We start from the raw sequence: 21,564 nt of genomic DNA on the forward strand, positions 1-21,564 counted from the left end.
GATGCAGACGATAAGGCAGTGAATTTATTTCATATCGAAATACAACCGTGTAAAACAATAACTTACATCTGAAGTACCAAAGGGGGAATTCTTGTACCAAGTCCCATAAATCTCATCTCTGACAAAAGCCATGTCATATAATGTGGCAATTTCTTTCAACCACTGTAATATGGTATTCCTTAAACTACTGCTCACATTGAAATGATTTACATTACATATAAATACATGTTATATTTCTATGTGACCTCAAATTGAAATAAGTAAAAGACTCTTAAACAAGGAGACATGTGTAATTTTAAGCAAGCACTAAGAATTAAGTAAATGACTTGTGTTATAGACATTCAAGTAACAGAAGTTTAGCTTTTTATGATATCTTCTGTAAACAGTGACCAGTAACTACTACATATTAAATTATGCAGGTGTAATATGTTCATAAAACTATACAATTTCTCCTTGTATCCAGGACTGAAACGTTTTGATTCTCCAACAGAAATTTTGATTAACCCTTCTAACTACTATTACTTATGTATTTTTTGGAGTATTTATTCTTAAATTAAGTTAAAAATGTATTGCGGTATTAGGGCGATAAATCACTGTGTGAATGTTATGTTATTTTTGATGTGAAGTTGTTGATATTTGACATGTCCACTTGTAATTCTCTACAGCTATGGATGAAATAAATAATAATAATAACAATACTATCTTGGACCTCATCCACAGATTCAGCACATCTAAGAAATCTTGTTTCCTATATTATTGCTTATGAAAGCATATATCCTTGCAATAATAATTCAGAATCTTCATACACCATTTGAGGAAAATATAATGCCAACTATCTTAGTTGATTCCAGTGGTCTTGCAGTTTAAAGTGCAAGTCAAATTCCACTATAGAAACACCCAATTCACGTCCTCAAACCCCCATACAAACAGAACAGATGTTTTTGTGCCCTTCTTATTACTTCTATTCATCACCATATTTCCCTTGAATTCTGACCTTTTACAAGTTGTCCTCCACGCAAATGAAATGCTTATGGCTAAAGAATTTGCGAAGTGATTCCAAGGCTTCAGAGAACACAGAAAATCTAAGGAAAATGTTCTGATAAAATAAAAGCTTATTTTGCCCCATAAATGGAACAAACCATTGGCAAAATAAGAAGTGAAATGATGTGGAAAGGGTTATGTTAGTATCACTCAATCTAAGACATCTAAAACTCTTTGCTAAATCTGAAAATGGGTTAAAGGCTGGCAAATTTGCACCTCTGAAACACAGTGGTATTTTCACAGTTCACTATTACATTATAATTAATTTAATTCATTAGCATAGAAGATGTTATTTGTGTAGGAGAAACAGTTCCCATTGCAAGCAGCAGTGTTGCTAGACAAAGTTATATACACACACACACACACATAATACACATATATTTTACAGTTTATTATTACAGTAAAACCTGCTTATAATACAGTCTCAAAGGAACTGAACGTTTTACTGTTTCACACAGGTTTTGTGTAACAAAGATACTTACTTCTAGATTAACATACTCTACAACATGACCTAAATCTCAAGTCAGAATTAAATATACATACCCATATAAAACAGTCACATTTTCAGTTTCTTTCCTTTTTACTTTCTCCACTGGCCTATTATCTGTACCCATGCTACAAAGAAAGGAAATCATTCTGAAGAATTTATTCTGTTTTGGTTTGCTTTGTTGTGGGAGATCCTTCAAAGGTCTCTTCCTGTCTCTCAATAACTGAAACCACTAATTTTCAGAAAAACAATGGAAATAATAAGTTTCCATGAAAATATACAACTAAAAGAATCTTAAGAGGGGGAAGTATTTTACATATATTTTGTCAACTGAGTTAACCATTTCACATTTGTGACACGACTGTTCCATCTTGGATAAATTCCAGGAAACTCGTTCACAAAGGAATTATGTTAACAAAAATATAAGGGGCACACAATTTTATGTTACATTATTTTTCCTTCTTGATTATACGTGTACATCAGACAGCTTCCATTTATAGGAGTTACTTATGCTGACTTTTGATACTGTCTCAAGATTCAAGAGCCTTGAACAAAACCACATTTCAACAAAATCCCAGGTTTGTTATGCAGGTATTACTGTAATTAAAATTAAATACATATACATACTATAAACAATCAGCAAGAATATGAACAGGGAATTACTGCACACCAGTATTATGTATATCAGTCTATCACAATGCAACTATAAATAAACAACTTAAGACACGAGCATTACTGAGGAAATCACTATCTATGTTTTATTCACTCAATATATCTTAATTAAAATCTGACAATATAAAACTCAAGATGTCATACTTCATTGCAAAAAAACACAGGTTATGATTTTTGTTAGTTGCATCTGTCTGTGCAAATTTAACAGTGTTTATAGATACACATCCACAAGAAGAAAACAAATGATAACATACCTCACTAGTGTTCTTTTATGATTCCACTACATGTTGTAGTCCCTGTGAACCATTACAAGGTTTACAGCTATATGTGCAGTTCATTAACTGACAGAGAATTAGGTAGGGTTTATGTTAACATTACCCATGGCAAATGGTTACTGCTGACATAGCAAAATCCCTCATAAACATTACCTGTCCACACCTCAACCCATGCAGACCCACAGCCAACAAGAACATTCATATTTCAGATACATCTACAAACAAAGGCATTCCACTACTAACACAGTCAGTTCAACAAGAGACTATCAATAATATCTAATGACTGAAAGTATTGCTCTCCACAAGTATTATCCAGATTAGTCAAAAATATTCAGATACCACAAGAACAAACAGGTCACAACAAAAGTGACGTTCATGAAAATATCAACATGAGGCCATGAATTATTTCACAATTGTTGTTCTCCTGTATTTAAACTTTTAAGATCTGAACAAATCATTTTAACTATTTATACACAGAAGAAGAAAGCCATTTAATAATAAAATTTCCTCTTATTCATTACATCAACTGCAACACTCACAATATTATTCTATTTTAACTACTATCTTCTGACACGTGAGTATTCACTATCCACCTGAAGACTGTTCAATGGAACTAAAACATGTAGTGAAATAATAATAAATACTGAGATAAAAGTATATCACCATTTGTTTTGTGTGGTCAATATATACATATGAACTCTGTTAAACATGTTATAATACTTTCATGTTACTTCTTACAAGTAAATGATAACTTCTGTCCAGTTTTCAATGTCACACTACCATCTGAAATTGAATAATAAAGGATAGGATAAATAATATAAGGCATATTGCAAACCTCACATTCGTGTGATGCATTCTCACGAGTGTGAGAACTGAATTTTACTCACACACAAAATCACAGGAAGTGCCATAAAACATCTGACAGTGCCTATGCAGCTTTATAAAGCTGACCAAACAGTATTTCAAAATGATGAAAAATACGTGTATTTCTATCCCACAGAGTTGACAGCACTGAACAGCTCATATTTTGCCATTAAAAAAAAAACCAAAAAACAAATAGAATTACTAAATTCATTAAAGATGTTACTGATTTGTGACTATACTGGGAGAAATAAAGTTACTCATTGACAAAGGCTGATCAAACAGCATCAAGCTTGAATGTGTAAAGACAAAGACACTGTGCTTACAAAGATTTGGAGGACTGGGATGGAATCTCCTTCAGAGTAGATTCCTTCAGCAAGTATACTTCCACCCTGAAGATGGAGGCAACATATTCCTCTAAAATGTCAGTTACTACCGACACTATAAGCTGTCGAAACAGAGAAGACCACAATATGAAGTATACACATGTTTGACTGTTCCTGCCAATGTAATGAAACAGACATTGCTCAGATATCCACCATGCCAAAATCTTGTTTTAAATTGGCTTGACATGAACTGTATGAAATTCATACCTCTACAGCAGTTTCACAGACAAAAAATCTGCTGTTATTTTACACTAAACCATGCACTTCTACTTCTGGTTCATCTTTTATACTTGTTAAAGAGCATCCATGACTGTCACTGCTTGACATACACTTCTCTTGAAAAAAAAAAAAAAAAAAAAACAAAAACAAAAAAACAAAAAAAAAAACCCACTCTAAAGCTCATTTTGGCTCACTGCTGCAGTTCCAAATTCTATTTGAATAAATTGATATATTTCTGTCCTTCCAGTAAAATGTAATGCATATGCACTATTCTGTCTTTTTAGGCATCATTAAATCATGTGACCTTTAAATACCTAGTTAACTCCAGAAGCACAGTTTTTTAAGATGATGACATCACTCAGCCAGTCACTGAATTGCCTTCTTTTATCAAACAAGATTCTGACATGAACCAGGCCTGCACCCTCATATCCTATTTCCTAATATTTCCTCCTCTTTAAGCGGTCTCTTACATTCTAGTTTTCTGATTAATATTTTGTGTGAATTTCTCATCTCACCCATATGTGCTACCTGCCACATTCATCTAATCATCCTAATAATATCTAGTGATGAATACAAACTGTGAAGATTCTCATTATGCACTTTTCTCAAGCTTGCTGTTACTTCCTCCCTCTTCAGTTCAAATATTCTGCTCAGTATCATGCAGTGTGACTTATCTCACACATGAATTCAGCCTCGATACATTTTGATCAGGGCTCATACAATATATAATATCTATTAATTTTGTTTTACAGTGGGTCACATTGTTTTCCTCCCCTCCTTCACTTGCATTTTTTCATTTATTGCCAGTATATGCTCAAACTTCATTTTCTTTCAATGAAAATTAATACATTCACCCTTGCATACATCTACAGGTCACCAGTGCATCTGAATGGCAGTTACACAAAGGCTTCTCACACTGAACGATTGTAATTCAGTTGAAACAAAGCAACTTACTGTTACTACAGGGTGTGTTGATGGGGCTCCATCTAATAACAGAATTATTAACTACATGGTCTACCCTAAAATGGTAACAATAAAGGCCACAGTAAAGTTCCTTGTTTATTCTTATGTCCCACTCTTAAAGAAGGGTACCAAAATGCTAATCAGATTGGTAGGAAATAGATTAAGAGTTGTAAGTTTTGAGGTAATGACCGTCAGATTGTAGTCTTCTGGGTTGTGACATCATACCATCATACAGTCTTGTATATGGACATCAGTGTTTCAGAGGAACATGCTTCAGGATTTGACCCTGATGATGGAAGCAGCATGTTCCTCTGAAAGAAGACTACATGATATAGCAACCCAGAAGACCACAATCTGCATGTTATTATTTCATACCTATGGAAAGAAATACGATACTGGGCTCCAGCAACAAAGACTTGCTGAACACTTAAATACAAAGAGATGAGAAATCTACATGGCCTCAGACAAATTATGAAGATTCTAAGCCTAAGCAGAATTTGGAACAATGGAGACAAGATTTGATCAATTAGGGTATGACATCATCTACTCTAATAGTGGGTATGATCATTTCAATGGAACACACAGCCTCTGTCTTCTGGTAGGTATACAATGAACATGGAGGCAGAATATTCCTTTGAAATACTGTCACTCATCCAGCAGACTACACAAGTCATAACTCAGATGATCACAATATGAAACTGAGATATGAGCTGCATGGGGCAATCAACAGTTCACAGCTGAAGGAAGGAAGACTGGCATCTGTCAAAAGGAATCCAATATTGATGGACATAAAACTGTCTCATATTTGAGGTTCTCATGTTGGGGAGTGTGAATATTACTGTCGCCTGGGATGTGATGCAGTGTAGTCTGGCAGATATTTACCAATGTTTTGAAGGAACATGCTGTCTCCTCATCATGGTGTAAATATCTATCAAACTACATGGCATCATATGCCAGAAGACAGTAATCTGCATATCACTATCTACTGAAATGTGGTCTTAATTACTATTTATGTAAAAAGAAAACAGACCTAAAACAGTGCTCAGGAATTTATGTAATGTCAGAAATAAATGTCTGATTTACATAATTTTGTGAAGCTGTGAGCATAATTCATTTTTCATTTGCAAAATTCCTAAATAAATGGCTTTACAACAGTAATCATAAGCTATTTCCAAATACCCATTGTAACTTATAACACCAAGATCTGCAATAAAGTAATAACATAGCTATATGTAACTGATACCTTGCAAATTTTTAAAGCAAATCTGGAAAAAAATAACAAATATAAATGAACATAATGAAATTTAAAGTAAAATAAATTCAGGAAACAGTTGTTTACATTCAGTTCAAATTGTTATATATTTTTTCTACCAGCACGCTAAAGATTATGATGTGGGAAAATTATCACTTGTCCATCTGTTTCAAATAGGTTTCTTATTTAGAGGCAGAAATGTAAATTATAAAAGCTTGAATATAAGTGCTTGGAGAAATATCTAAATCTAAGAAGTATAAACTAAATGGGAAATTTAGAATATTATGTAAGTAATTTAATTATACAGGTCACCTGGTATTATGATGACACAAAATCACCAATGTTACGACAATTTGTAGGTTGAATGAGGGAGACAAGAAATGCAGAGATAATTTGGGTGCAATAATTGCCAGAAAGCAGTCACTTTGAAGACAGAGATAGAGACAGCAGAATATCATATAGAATAGCCCTAGGAATCTATGTTGTGAATGAGAATTGGATGGAACTGGCTCAGATTCAGGCTCAACAGCTTTCAGGTTTTACATATACTACTTGACAGCCAGTAAGTGTCTACAGTTACTTGAATATCAAAGTGGGCTGAAGACAATATGAATGCAAATTAGTATGTTCTAAGTTTGCCCCAGCTGGGATGTGCATACATATATTTTCTTGAATTTAGGACATTTATCACATTCTGCACTTTTAGTTCTTTAGCAAAACTAATATTTTATATGCTGTGTGAATTTTCACAGTATGAAGAAAATAAAACAAACCTGATCTCTACAGCAGCTTACTTGCTACAGCCATGAAGGCATGACAGAATTGCAACACAATTTCAGGAGAACTCTTAAACTTTGAAATATGATAATCCTTTATATTTAGTTAAACTGTGAGAACTGAAAAGGAAGAACTTACTTCAAAGGACTTGATGGACACTCAGAAACCTTGCCATGCAAAGGATTAACTAGTTATTTCATTGCTGGAGCGCTTAAAACAGATGAAATACCATTAGAATTGCTTTAATAACTGTCTACACAATAATTACCTGGCAAATATATCAACAGTTATTTATTTCACAACCATGATATGTTTTAATCATATTGATCATCAAGTGGTATTATAATATATAAATAAAAACAGTTGTTACTTACTTTGCTGTATTTATTAGTAAACTCTATACTGAAAGTCAGCTGTGTTTCCAAAATGAGATTTTAGGATGTATCATAAATTATTTTTATACGAATACACTATACACAGAAATAAATTGATTATTGTCATCTTCTGGGATGTGGTGTCGTCTAGATCTTGTGTGAACCAACATTTCAGTGGAACATATTGCCTTCATCTTCAGGGTAGCTTGATGATGGAGGCAATACATTCCTCCGAAATGTTGGTTCACACAAGAGCTACAGGGCGCCACATCTCAGAAGACGGCATTCTTCAAAGTGATTATTACTGTTGGCATTACTACTACTAACATTGCTACTGCTGGTCGCCAACACCACCACCACCATCACCCCCCCATCCCCTATTATATGCTTGTCTGTTGATGGATATTGCAAACTGTTTTGTTTTTTTAATATCCCATCACTGTCACTGACCACTATCTTAAGAAAATAATGCTTTCCACAGATACAGGCAATAAATGAAACAGTACTACAAAAGAAGGTACTGCAAATAACACTTATGCTGATTCAGCAATTGATTTTTCAACCAAGTAAATCACACAACTTCTGCTCTTACTATTGTATTGTATTGTATTTATTAGCATTCATCAATCCATTCTGGTATATGACCACTGGATATAGAAATTGTCAGCAACACCTGTTGTTACAACAATACACGTCTAAACAAAATGTACATCAGCATAATTAGCCAAAGTTATGAGCTCGTAGGATATTCTTTATGAATCCCTATATGTATTACAATGATAAAAACACTATGGAATGTTGAACCACAGCCTCTGTCCCTGGACTGTGCCAGTAATCATGAGCATGAAGGCTGTGCAAATGGAACTCAATTCACATGTTTGGCCCTGTTCAACCTCCTTATGAAAGTACTGTGGGTCTGTAGATTCAAGTTGGATGAAAATAACACAACTGTGGTGATGCAGCAGTTCTAGTGGCAGCCCAAGGAGTTCTTTGTGAAGTGGATCCATCAGCTGGTGTCTCAATGGAATGTCTGTTCAATACCCATGGGGACTATTTCTAACTAACTCTACACATCCATCCAGAACAATCTCCAAATGAGTTGCATCTGAACAAACACCATATAAATAGAAGCTAATTTAAATATTACAGTCACTGTTTCAGTGGAACAATAAAGAATGCCAAGCCTTTAAAATATGTAATGTGTAATGTGAAATGTAACTGTTACAAACTACTCTCAATCTGTCATCATATTCCAATTGTGGCAAGATGGCAAGACTGGTTCTCCACAAAACTGTGTACAGTTTAAAAACCACAAAACCATGTACAGCTGAAAAACTACAAAACCTAGAACCATTGCCTTGGAATAAAAAAATTGTAGTACCATGATATTAGCTTACAGATTGAAACTGGCAAATCCTCTCTCTGTAAGTCATATTCTGGCCATGTGGAAAAGCTAAATGCTCCTTTTAACTGGAAGGTTTACAGCAATGCACGTTGATGACTAGACCTGTTCCTTTCCAAGTTAACAGGCCATCAAGTGTTGCCAGCACATGTGTGAGGATATATATTCTGAAATAAAACAAGTGTAGCTGTGGTTCCATGTGACTAGAGTTGTGCTGCTTCCTACACACCTGCTAACGACCAAGAATGAAGTCACTCTGATCATTGACTAGGAAGTGATACACAAAGTTTGCTTTCTTCCTGTCAAGTACTTGCTGATTCATACGAGCTCGGGAAGACAGATCACCACGACTTCGAGGAGGATCTCGCAGGAAGATGGTTCCAAAGAGTGTGGCTACCAAAGCAAAAAGAAGAAGTTAAATACTAGACAGCTACTTCTGGTAAAAATAATGGGTCATAACTGCCAAATATATGCAAGATTGAATCTAAAACTTCTTTTGCCCTGCCCATAAAGCAGAAATTTTGTTTCCCTGCCAGTAAAGTAACTGAAACAATTAAGCATGTTTTGCTAAATCTACCACAATACTATCTGGCCAAAACATAAGGTTTTATGGTGTAAGTAAATTACACACTTTACTTGCATTATAAAACCTCATGCATATGTTAACATTTTGAACCATGACTACTGGTACATGGCAAACTTAGACTCTTAGACAATTGTATCTTCCTAATGTTTCCATCTATAAGCATCACAATTTTTAAATCACAAATAAATATCCATTCAGTATGACTGTCAATTTACCCTAAGTGTACACATATATTAATGAACGAAATGTTATAAAAATGTTAAAATATCATCTTAAAATTAAAAAAAGAAAGATATCTGAGAATATGATGAAAATCACTGTCAGACATACTATATGGCATACAATGACAAGAAAATAATGATTTCAAGTTCTGTTCTGAAGCTGTTACCTTCCTTTTCACTTGCAGGCAGCGTGAAATGTGCAAGTGTTATTAGTGATCCTTTCTTTCTTCTAAATCACTTGTCATTCTTACATTCAAAGATCTCCAAACTCATCAAACATGAACTGACATGACATCAAGTGACATCTTCACTTACTGAAGGAATTTCAGTATTCACTTTGCAGTTTTATCTGCCAAAATGATTTGTGGTGATTTTCGCAGGAATTTTACATTATGAGGACATCATATGATGGTCACAGGCAACTAGGACTACAACATGCAGATGCCACAAGATAAAGTGTTAACAGGAGCCACATCTGGTCAAAATATTTTACCTTCAATATTTTTTTTATTATCTTGTATGAATGAATGTATAAGGGGTGCCATAAACAGCTTATAGTACTTAGCCCATTTGAGAGGGGGGCTAAAAATAGGAGGCCTTGCTACAATCAGAAAGAAATTTGATGGTTTCTGAACTGTAAAACCCAAGAACCAATCCTAAGGCAATCTATATGGGACTTATATACCTGTTAAATGCTCAAAATGTTTACTTAAAATTTGGTGATTCCTAAGAATAAGTTCTCCTGCAAAACAAGTTAGTAACAACTGACATATATTATGTTTACTGTGGTATATCCTGTAAATACATTTGCCTCACCAACAGTCTTGGAGTCAAGACCATTTTCATTGACATGGCAGAGCACTTCTTGCAAGAATGCACACAGGTACAAAAACACATTTTTGCGGTGCTCTGGCAGTTGCATCACAATCTGAAACACAGAACAAGTAAATATCAAACATCAGTGACACATAATTTTAATTTACTTATAACCACAAAACTGCCAATCACAGAAACAATCCACATGATCAGCATGCATTTTTTGGCCTGTTGTTTAAATAAAAGTCATTCCATTCTATTGCATTTCAAAGTTTCCTACAAGCAATCACCAACAGTTAAATCTCAAACCTTGATTTTCATCTGTTTTCTGTTATAGATTATGCTCATATGGTTAATACATTTGACAAACATGGGTTGCAACAGGAATGCAAAATGAACAAAATATTTAACAGGACACAAACCACAAAGAAGGGTTAAAAGAACTTTGAAGCAATTTAAGTCCTACTTTAAATTCCAAGACAACCCCATATATTTCCTGTCACTAGCTGGTTCATAACATGCATAAAATTGTGTGTTACAGTATTATATTCTTGTTCAGTTTTCACTGTAAAATATTTCATGGCACAGCTCATAAACATAAGCATTCAATTTCATAGTTGCTAACTTTCTGATTTGATTGCTGCTTCCACCGTTAAAATAATTTGAAAAAATATGACGAAGGTGGTAGCAGCTTAACTTTGATTTTTAAATTCTCGGCTGTTTTCCAGTATTGTTTACAATAACGTTAAAAGGATCTCCATACAAATGTGGCCCTCTCATTTAAAAATATGATCTATCAAACCCCAGATAACATGAAGTAAAAAAGAAATATCTTCTTTGGATGGACAGCATAACATTCAGCATCTCCTTTTGAAAATGGAACATATAATGAAAAAGGAGGAAACCTATTTAACAGTGCATTATACAATTAACATGGTTAGAAATGATTCACATGTTTTGTTACTGGTGATTCATTTGCCAATGCATGAAGTGTGTTTTTTAAAGAGCACCAACAGCTTGCAGCAATATTTGATGGCTTCAAGGCTACATTCAGACAACTAAAATATAATCTGCTACTTGTACTCTGTAATGAGTGTGAGTGAACGTAAATGAATGATAGGAATCACCCATTTTTAGCACAAACAAGATAATGAAACTTGTTACTTTTCATTTTACATAACCAGGAGCTCCAAGCAGAACTCATAAAACGTGTTTTCCAACTGCACAGATCTCTAGTCTTACAAATTACTAGAATTTAGAAATGTCAAGTATGACATACTGTGACTTAAAAGCCCAAAAGAAACTGTTTTCTGCTACTACATGATGGCTGGTAAAGAATACCTGATGAAACAACTAGGGAATTGTTGGAACCAGTGTTTTCTATGCAGTCTGTGAAAAGTCTATTAGCAGGAGCTGTCCAGGTAACTTAGTCATTCCCTGAATTCGTTGAAAGTCAAGAGTTTAAGCAATTAATTGTGAGCTGGTAGCCTGTTGGCAATCAATGACGTAAGTACAAGAGCGGGAGAATTTCCACCGCTGGGAACCCTAACTAAGCAACAACTAGTGAAAATTATGACAGATTGAGACTCAACATATGCTACAGTGATCTGTTAAGTGTGTGAATTACTGATAGCATTATAATTACATATAGTTACAATTGTATAATCACATCCATGGCCAGTACAATATGATTTATCACTAGTAAAATGTGGCATCCCAAAGAAGCATACAGTGTAGTGAAACCAGTAATATAATTTACATCATCATCAAATTCTATGAAGTGAAGAAGAAAAAGTCTTAACATTCCTTTAACAATGGTAATTTTAAATTTAAACTGTAGTACTAAGATTAAAAAATAATGCACCCCTGTCTTTCTCCTGTCATATGATGTGGACTGTATCTGTTTTCTTTGTTGCACTCTCCAAAACATTTGATCCTATCCCCATCATTCCAGGTCAGCTCAACATTCTACAAGGTTCATAAGTATCAATTCTGATACATTACATTTGTCAGATAAAACCACAAAGTTTCAAACCATTGTTATGTTTGATATTACTTACAAATCACATTTCATACACAATGCATAAGCATGTACATAATCACCTCTACACCAATTTTCACACACTTGGCTCCAATGGTTTAGTCATCATCAACAAACTAAAAGCTAAAGAAAATATTCACACAGGTCCATGTTGCTAATTTAGTCTACAAAAAAGAAGTCCAAACATAAATAATAAATTCTTCTAAGCTCTAACTCCATACATCATTAAAAGTTCGAAGTAGGAAACATTAATGTTGTTGCCATCTCACAAATTCACACACCCACCATGTTATTACCACTTGTAGGAAATTAAAAAAGTATGAAGTGGCCTTTAAAGTCACACTTTCATATCAAGTTCTGTGAAAATCAGTCATCTGATTCAACATTTAAATGGGAGACACACAGTCAGCAAGGTGATCTCATAAGCCTACTATTTTTTTCCTTCAGAAAGCACAGTATGCTAAAAATAACCCCAATGAAAGATTAATATTTTTTCAATTCTTTCATCGGACAGTTTCATAACACTACAATGAATAGTGCTAGCTTCTCTCTCATACCCAGTTTCCTTTGCTGCTACCATGGTATTATGGAAATATACCACTAGGTTACAGGGGATAACAGATGGACATACCGACATACAGATAACTTGAAAGCACAAGACAAATACTTAATTTGTATTTCTTTATTTTTTCAGCAAAGGTATTTAAAATGCTTGATAATATATACAAAATTAATGTTAATGCAGGCAGGTAATATAAAGCTCTTTGGTAACAACAAAGTGGATCACAAGTTCTTACTTACTTGTTGGCTCTACAGTCCTCTGAGAAACCTGGCCTCCTTTGTGACACATGCCCCTCCTTCCACATTATTTACCTTTTGCCTCCAGCTCTTCACTTTCTGCTCATTAATTGTTCTATACATCTTCCAGCCATTTTATCGGCTTTCCCACTTTTCTTCTGCCGTCCAGTTTCTTTAACAATTTTCTTAGCCACCCTTGTTTCATCCATTCAGACCAAAATGCCCAACCAGTCCTATCTTCTTTTAATATCTGGTGCCAGATTAGGGGTTCTGTACAATTCTCCTGGCTCCTGGTGAGGTCTGATTCTCCACACCCCTTGCTCAGTTACCAGTCCATATACCTTCCTCAAAATTTCCTCTTCCCCATGAATCACAAATATATTTTATATTCTAATTAATGTACAATTTGCTCAATCTGTTTGAAAAAACCACAATAAATATGAGCTTGATGACATGGCCATTGCAAGCAGTAACATAAAGACACCATAATCTATGGTGCTTGATGACATGGCCATTGCAAGCAGTAACATAAAGACACCATAATCTATGGTGCTTGATGACATGGCCATTGCAAGCAGTAACATAAAGACACCATACTATATGGTGCTTGAAGGTTCACAAACAACTGTCTTTACGGTGTAAAGCAAATCATACCAATGTTTAGAAAATTTTATATTCAAAATTCCTATTAAAACAGAAGAATAAAATGATACCTCTGCCAGTGACCAATCGGCCTTTGAACACTACAATGGAACTCCAATTTAACGTTAAGATTTTCTCTCATTTAATCTCCAGTTTCAATGATCCAAGTCAATGCCTCAATTCAGAGTACATACTTGTTTCTCCCTAAAGAAACCTTAAATGGGGGACTTCATTGTACATAAAATTTCTGATTACTTCAACACATTTAAACAAAAGCAAAAAATTTAATTAAACAAATATTTTGTTGTATGTGGTTTTGCTATAGTGACCTATTTCTGACAATTATGATAAAATTCCCCTTAGCACGCACAATAAACTGTATATAAAAGTAATGAGCCATGAAAACAAAAGATAAACCAAAATTCTGAAAATACACTGAAATGTTTATTAATTTTAAAGGAAAACAGTTTCTAACTTATGCAAATATCTGAACATTGGTCATAGAAAGTGCTGGCCACCTAAAGATTTTAATTCCTGTTGGCACTGCAATAAATCATAAAATACCACCAGCTCTTAGAAATAATGCAATTCATTCTGGTTTTATATAAATTGCTGCAGAAATGTAATTCATCTATATGCCTGATATTTTCAGCATTCTAAATGAGTTTAACCTTGCTTTACAGACAAAAATTCGGCTGTGGTGCACGCATCTCAGCCATCAAGAACTTGGTTCTTTCAAATTATTTTATGATTCTGTAAGTATATCCAAGGACAGAACATAAGAGGAAATTATTAAAGAATTTCAAACACACCTGTGAGGATGAAGAAAGTTGTCTTCTGGGTCATTGTCATCGCCGTGAAAACCTCAAAACTTACACCTGTGAGGACTTTAGAGTATTTAGGAAAGTACATCCAAGAGCCAGGAATGGGTAGGTAGGAAATCCTTTCTTACCTAGTGCAAATAAGAAAACAGCAGTAATCTTCCATCAAAAGATACTGGTGGAACCTGAATCAGTTGGGTCCCTAAACTTAATACTCAGAAAAGTTTTACTGATTTTTGACTGAATATAAGGTCTGAATATTCTGGATCTGTCAATGCAGCCTCTTAAATATCTACTGCCACGTGCACCACCTTATAACTTGCTAGGTTGGATTTTCAGCGCTAGTAAATTTAAACACAAGAAAGAGAAGTACGCTGAATGTGGAATCTGTTTGAGGCTACAGCCCTCCAAGCTGGAACAAGACATTTCATCATTATCTTTACTTCAAAAGCAATGTAAAATTTCACATTAATTAAAACAAACAAAGAAAAGAAAACAAACTCAGTGGTTTTAGTCTGCAAGCAAACTATACCGACCAAGTGGCTGCTGCTTGTCAGTGAAGTTAGTGCCAATTTCAGCAGATAGAGGGTGTCACGTGGTCAGCACAACAAATCATTAATTTCGGTTTTCTACACCAGAGCCGCTATATCCTTGAAATAGCTCCTCAATTATCATCACGAGGCGGACTGCACCCTGTTCCAGACCCACTACTTCTCAGAAAAAATCTGGTAACGCCAGGAATCGAACCCGGACCTCTCGATCTGTAGCCAGGAACTTTAAGCACTAGACCACATATGTGGCCACATTAATTAAATAAATACTAAATTGTCCTGAATAAATATTTGTATGAATTTCTTATCTGTTAATTAAAACTGATCATATTTTTCCAATATTAGAGAAGTTCCTTAACATTTTATTACTTACTAATATTAATTATTTTGTATGAATTTGTTAAAAGAAAATATGAATGGCAAATATAAGTTTGGTAAGTTATTAAATTTAAAAAATAAAGAGTATTATTGTTATTTCTTTAAAAATAAAATAAAAATTCTAATTTTCCATTAAAATTCCAACTTTTAAAGAAAAATGCCTATTAGGTTGCAAAATGGCTCTTCTTCCCAAATAAGCACTTTCTTGCACCCAAAACTAGGTGGCTGGTGAAACTTTGTTATTATAAGGAGTGGTCTGTAGAATGAAAAGTTCAAGAACCACTGACCTCGAGAACAAAACACTCAATGGAAAAGACTGACTGAATATTGGATTCTAATGCAACAGTAATGACAATGGGGCTATTCATTACTTCCAATAACAAATGCTTCCTGGATACAAAGATTTCCTGTGTAAGAAGCTAGATTCTTGAATCCCAGCCAAAACTCCCATAAAGATGTTAAATTTTCCCATACATAAAAATCCTCTGTAAAAAAATGTTTAGAAGCTTTAGAAGTTCATTTTCTTTGAATTCTTATATACAAATCTACATTTAATTGTAACGTGTTTCGTTACTGAAGACGCCGTAGAGATGGTTGATTGGTTTATATAACGATCTACAAGTATTGGCTACAATTAATGATAACAATGTTACGGGTTTCCACACTTTACAAACCCTACAACAAAATCTCTTAACACTATCTTCAAGAGTCTTCACGTATTAATAGCGCGGAAGCTATACAAGTCTCGCTGAATTACACACTCCAAATATAACTGGTTATCACGAACTATCACTGATTCTCGCACACGCGTCTGTAACTCGTAGCTTGCGAACTGAGAACTGTCGTCGGCAGCTGTGTAGCTCCCTTATAAACCCTCAGCAGGGCAATAAGAAAACAACCACGTGGTAGGCATCACTGTTGCTAGGGTCGTTTATCGCAACCACTGTTTATCCGCATTGCATAGCGACCAGTGCGCTGGGATTCGGCTCGCTTCGGCTCCGCTCGGCACGTCACCGCCGCTGGGTGGGGGTGGGGGTGTCCTGCGTAGCGCGACAAGTAGTAACGAGAGCACTACGTTACCACCACGTGCCGCTGGGGAGGTAGGGGTCCTCCGTTGCGCAACATGTCACATAATACATTTAAAATACTACTGTTAAATTGCACACAATGTGCAAGTTTGATCATAATGCATTTAAAAGGTTTCACAACCATTACTCATGTTGTGACAGTCAAACTGTTCCATGGTTGAGACCAATTGCAGATTGCTTCATAACCTATACCAGTTACACGGTTTTCATCATCCATCTCTTACTAAGTGAAATGTATCACTGAACTTCCATTTCAATTCATTCAATTTACAGCATTCGTTTCATTGTCCACTGACCTTGGTGTTTTATGTGCATGCTTGCTTTTACTCATTTAATAAGAATATGATACTGCTGATTACTTGTGTTGAGGTGTAAAGCGATTTAAGCGAAGTATGTCTGCAGCTACAATTAAATGGAAAGTGATGACTTTGTGGGAGAAAATATACAGACAGAGTGGAGGAAAATCTGAATACAACAAGTGTTCGTATGTGTATGTTACTCTTATAGAATTTTTAGGTGGTCCATTATGACTTGTGTTTTGTTAATACTTTTTAGCACTAAATTAAAAAAATAACTAGAGGTGCCGTCACTGTATTTCCAGATTTCCCTGGTAACATATATTTATGATTTTTATAACTTAAGTATTATGAAACAACTGCTCAGGGACACAATACAAAAGCATTTTTTCACTACTCCCCTGAAAAACTTCTTACCAGGGAAACACTGTACATTAAAAGTAATATGAATGTGATATCATTCCAGCGCTCCATTTTTAACACAGAATAAGAAATAATGATGTGAAGATAACGTACTACTGATGCACAATTGTAAAAATGCAGCAGTCAACAAATATTAATTCATTCAACAGTCACATAACATTTCAAAGTAACAAACTGTCCTGATTAGTCAAGGTCTTACATCCAGATTTGCTCATGGAAAAGTTTGTAAGAATTGGTTTGTCTTCTTCAGACATGTCCCACTGTTCTTGTGATTCTACTGTCACCACAAAGGAATTCACTAAAGTAGCATCAAACCTGATATCCTTAAGGACAGTTCCTTCTTTTGATTCTTCAAACATTTGACTGAGGTTTGAAGATTTGTAATCTGCAATAAAATAACTTACATTACTGACTACTTAAAACCTTCACCTTATCAGATTCCTGATACTCCAGAAAAACGATAGAGAGGTCATGGATAGCAAATATCATGATTTTTGTTTACCACACAAATACATATTCTATGATTCTTTTAACTACAAAGTAGGCCACAGCAATCAACACTTACTTGAAACTGAAGATTACACAACTCATTTTCTAAAAAACAATCTGCACATGAAGAAATAGCAGTTTCAAGAAAAATCATGTTTTATTATGGTACCCTTTGAACAGCCATTCTTCACAATCCATTAATTTTAGCCTTTACATCTAGCCCTACGGCTTCGGTCCTTACCTGAAAATTAATAATACCAAGTCAAAACCTGTGATATAATGAGTTTATAATTATATATACATCAAAGCAGGACTGAAATAAAGTGTGAACTTACATGAGATATTCTTTGTCACTACTTCTTGGATGGTCTGCTTTGCTGAGATACAAGGCACTTCAAGTTGTATAAACAAAGAAATCACTCATATATTTTGATTAAAATTCAGATTGTGGCCCTCTTCCACGCCTCTGAACACATAACCTTTCTTCACTCTTGCTGTTGATGAGACAAGTAGGTGGATGAAAAACAGTAAGCATTCTAGTTTACGAAAAATGACTGAAAAGGTGACACATCGATACTTAAGAAAAAAGAGCAAATTTTTGTTATCATGTCACATCTACACTCTCTAACTTTGAGGGGGGGGAAATTTTATACTGTATGACCCTAAGTACACAAGTACATGACGGCGTAAAGTCAGCCTAAAAGTACATACCAGTAATTTGTTATGACCTTTCAGTGCACAGACATATTATTTTCCCGAATACTGACTAATCATGTCTTACGGTGGCCCTTTCTTGAATTTTTGGATTCCAGGATTATGAACTATACCTGAAATGTAAAAAAGCTCTGAGATTCCAACAAATTATACTGTGGAATCAACATGCAACAACAGAGGAACTGTTTGAAGTGGTGTTTTTCTGTGCAGTCTGCACCAAGGCTATACAGCGATGACCAACTGGAAAAGTTAGTGAGTCGGAGGTCAAAGTTGGGGATAGGAGTCATGAATTGCAAGTGCGCAGTAGCAGTTCATGATTGGCAATGAGGACTCTTCATTGTCAGCAGCCACTACCTAGTAACGACTAATGACGACAAACTAGTAAACAGAACACTTTGTGTGTGCTGTAGTTGTAGTAATTCACAGTGTGTGTAAATTAGTGAGACTGTTATAATTATTTGTATTTATGAGTTATAAATGTCCAGTGAATCCAATTATCAATTCAAATGCCATGTCTAGTCAGTCACATACGACAGTACATTATATATATTGGGGTTTACCTGTTTGCACTGTAGATAGTTGCTAGCAGCACTCAGACAGATGCTGTGAAGGTTATACGGGATGACAGGTTCAGCAGTCGACTCCAACAACAATAGCAATGCTTCTGCCACAGAGTGAATGCTGCCAGCTTGGATTGTTGTCAGGAATTGCAACAACATATCACACAGGAACTGAATATTATCACTATAGAACCAGTACAGGACAACAGGATACAAGATTTTAAGTTCTAAATAAATTAAAAAATTCCCATGTGAACTATCATGAAAATCTATTTATTAAGGATCTGAATGCAGTTATTTCAAGTTAAAAATTAACTTTAATATATCTGTTTCCACTTTAGTCCACTGTAAATTTAATTCTTATGTGTCCCTGAAGTAAATAACCTGATTATCCCTCACAATATAAATAATTAAACTGACACTGACTAATCCTGGGTACTAATCACAAAAGCAGATCCCCAATAAATCAGCATAAATTAATTTCTGAAGATATTTCAAGAAATAGCATATGACACTGGCTGCAAAACAAGAACTCTGAAAAGTAAGTGTCATAAAAGAAAACCTCTGCTGGGGTGGTATGGACATTCAGAAAGCACACAGCAAAAGTATTCAATTCATTACAGCAAACTAGAAGACCTCCAAAGAGCTCAGACCTAAGCCACGGTGGCCACAAGGAATTTGGAGTGATGGGACAAAAGAATATGAAAGAATGGGACTGAAATGATTGACCTTGAACTATGAGAATGGAGAATTTTTTGAAAATTAGGAAAATCCAAGAAGACATAAATGCTAAAGCCTTGATTTTCCAGTTCATTTAATGGCACTGGTCACACAGCGCCGAACAAAGAGGATAATATATGATCAAACTGCATATGTATTACTGCAATGTACATTTCCCTGTATTTTTCAGAATTTTTCTTTTCAATACCATTAATCTTTCCATCATTTCAATGGTTTTAGTTCCTGAAAAAATAGAAAGCCCCTTCATTTAAATACTGTACAGTTTTTTTTTGTGACTGGTCAACTTTTCTTCTCAACCACTGGCTATTTTGATGATTTTTTACATTACATTGCATTCCCTGGATCCAAAGTTACTCAGAATGACTGAAGATATAAATACAAAAACATGTGTAAAGTACAACTAAAGTTTTCACATAAGAAACCCCAAGAAAACACAGTTGTTATTCATAAGGCTATTCAAAAATACACCCACACACATATACATGAATGATGTCAACTTACGCTGTTGGCACAAGTAATCATCAATAGAGTAGGAGGAGTGTCTGTTTAAGTATCACTTTAGTGCTGTTTCAAATGGTGCTTTTTCATTTACAAGACTTTTTAAGATCAGACAGTAGATTTAGTCACCGTCTTGCAAGCATCATATTAGTTTTTTATTTTTATTATTTTCAAGTTAATTGTTAGTACAATTTACTCTGTTAACTATGTCTGCTGCAGGCACTGCAGTTGTTTATTTCAATTTAAATACCTGAAGAGGCATGGCAGCAAAACAAAAAGAAAGAAAAGCTCAACACACCATGGGACAGTGGCAAATACATGGGAACTTGTATTTTCTTGCAAAGAAAACTTGATTAACACTATCAACTGTGAAAATAATGATAGGCAAGCATCTTACCATTGAAAATGAAGCAAATGCAACCCTTCCAGACAAAAAGGAGGTGGAGGTGAACAAAATGATAATGACAATACGTGAAGAAGTCCAAGTCTGAAGAACTGGAAGAGATTCTACACAGAAACTTTCAGTGTTTGACAATGATTTTACCTCGCATCATGACATTGTATATCTTCAAAAGTAGTATCACAGAATCGCACAGATGGTTGAGGCACTGTGCTATAAGATGGAAAGTCATGGGTTCAAATCCCAATGAGGTCACTGGATTATACAATTGAACTAATATTTACAGCCATACTATGACCCAGGGGTTAACTCAACCTCTAACATAAATAACTATCTGGAATCTTCCTGGGGGGGGGTAAAGGGCAGTGGGCGCATAAGGCTGACAATCTTACTATCTGTGAGCCGACTGTCTAGAAAATGTGGGAGATTCAACCTCTCACAACCCTATGGGCCTCCACAACCCATTACAGGGGCAGCTTTTAGTATCAAAGAATGGTATATTGTAAAAATGTTCTGGTCAGTCTTAAACTTATTTAGAAAATTAATTTGTACTAATTTTAACAGAGATCTTCCTTTGTGATTTATCACCTGGTGTTATCCACTGTGGGTTTAATTATGTATACTGCAAAAGATTGTCAGGATATTTATTTTAGAAGCATGTCTTATCAAAGTTAACTTTAAAATGGAATAAGGTGGAAAGAGACATATTAAGGCATTAATTTTTATCTTGAAATGACTTTTTCTTTATTGCTAGTGGGGTGGGATTAAGTCCCTTGTATTGTGGCCACTTCT

At 34.9% G+C, this 21,564-nt stretch overlaps 1 protein-coding gene across 2 annotated transcripts in view; it reads right to left on the reverse strand.

Moving 5' to 3' along the window:
* Positions 1 to 7,687: 7,687 nt before the first annotated feature.
* The window catches only part of LOC111866438 (type II inositol 1,4,5-trisphosphate 5-phosphatase), a 58,484-nt gene continuing 44,607 nt past the window's right edge, over positions 7,688 to 21,564 (reverse strand). For both annotated transcript variants that reach the window (XM_033752248.1, XM_023855407.2), the window contains 3 exons: positions 19,134 to 19,261; positions 10,333 to 10,444; positions 7,688 to 9,102 (listed from right to left, as the gene is read on the reverse strand). In XM_033752248.1, coding sequence (XP_033608139.1) covers positions 8,942 to 9,102; positions 10,333 to 10,444; positions 19,134 to 19,261 — 401 coding nt within the window. In that variant the 3' untranslated portion in view covers positions 7,688 to 8,941. The remainder of the gene's footprint in view (positions 9,103 to 10,332; positions 10,445 to 19,133; positions 19,262 to 21,564) is intronic.

The sequence above is a fragment of the Cryptotermes secundus genome, unplaced genomic scaffold (genome assembly GCF_002891405.2).
Source record: "Cryptotermes secundus unplaced genomic scaffold, Csec_1.0 scaffold271, whole genome shotgun sequence".
NCBI lineage: Eukaryota > Metazoa > Arthropoda > Insecta > Blattodea > Kalotermitidae > Cryptotermes > Cryptotermes secundus.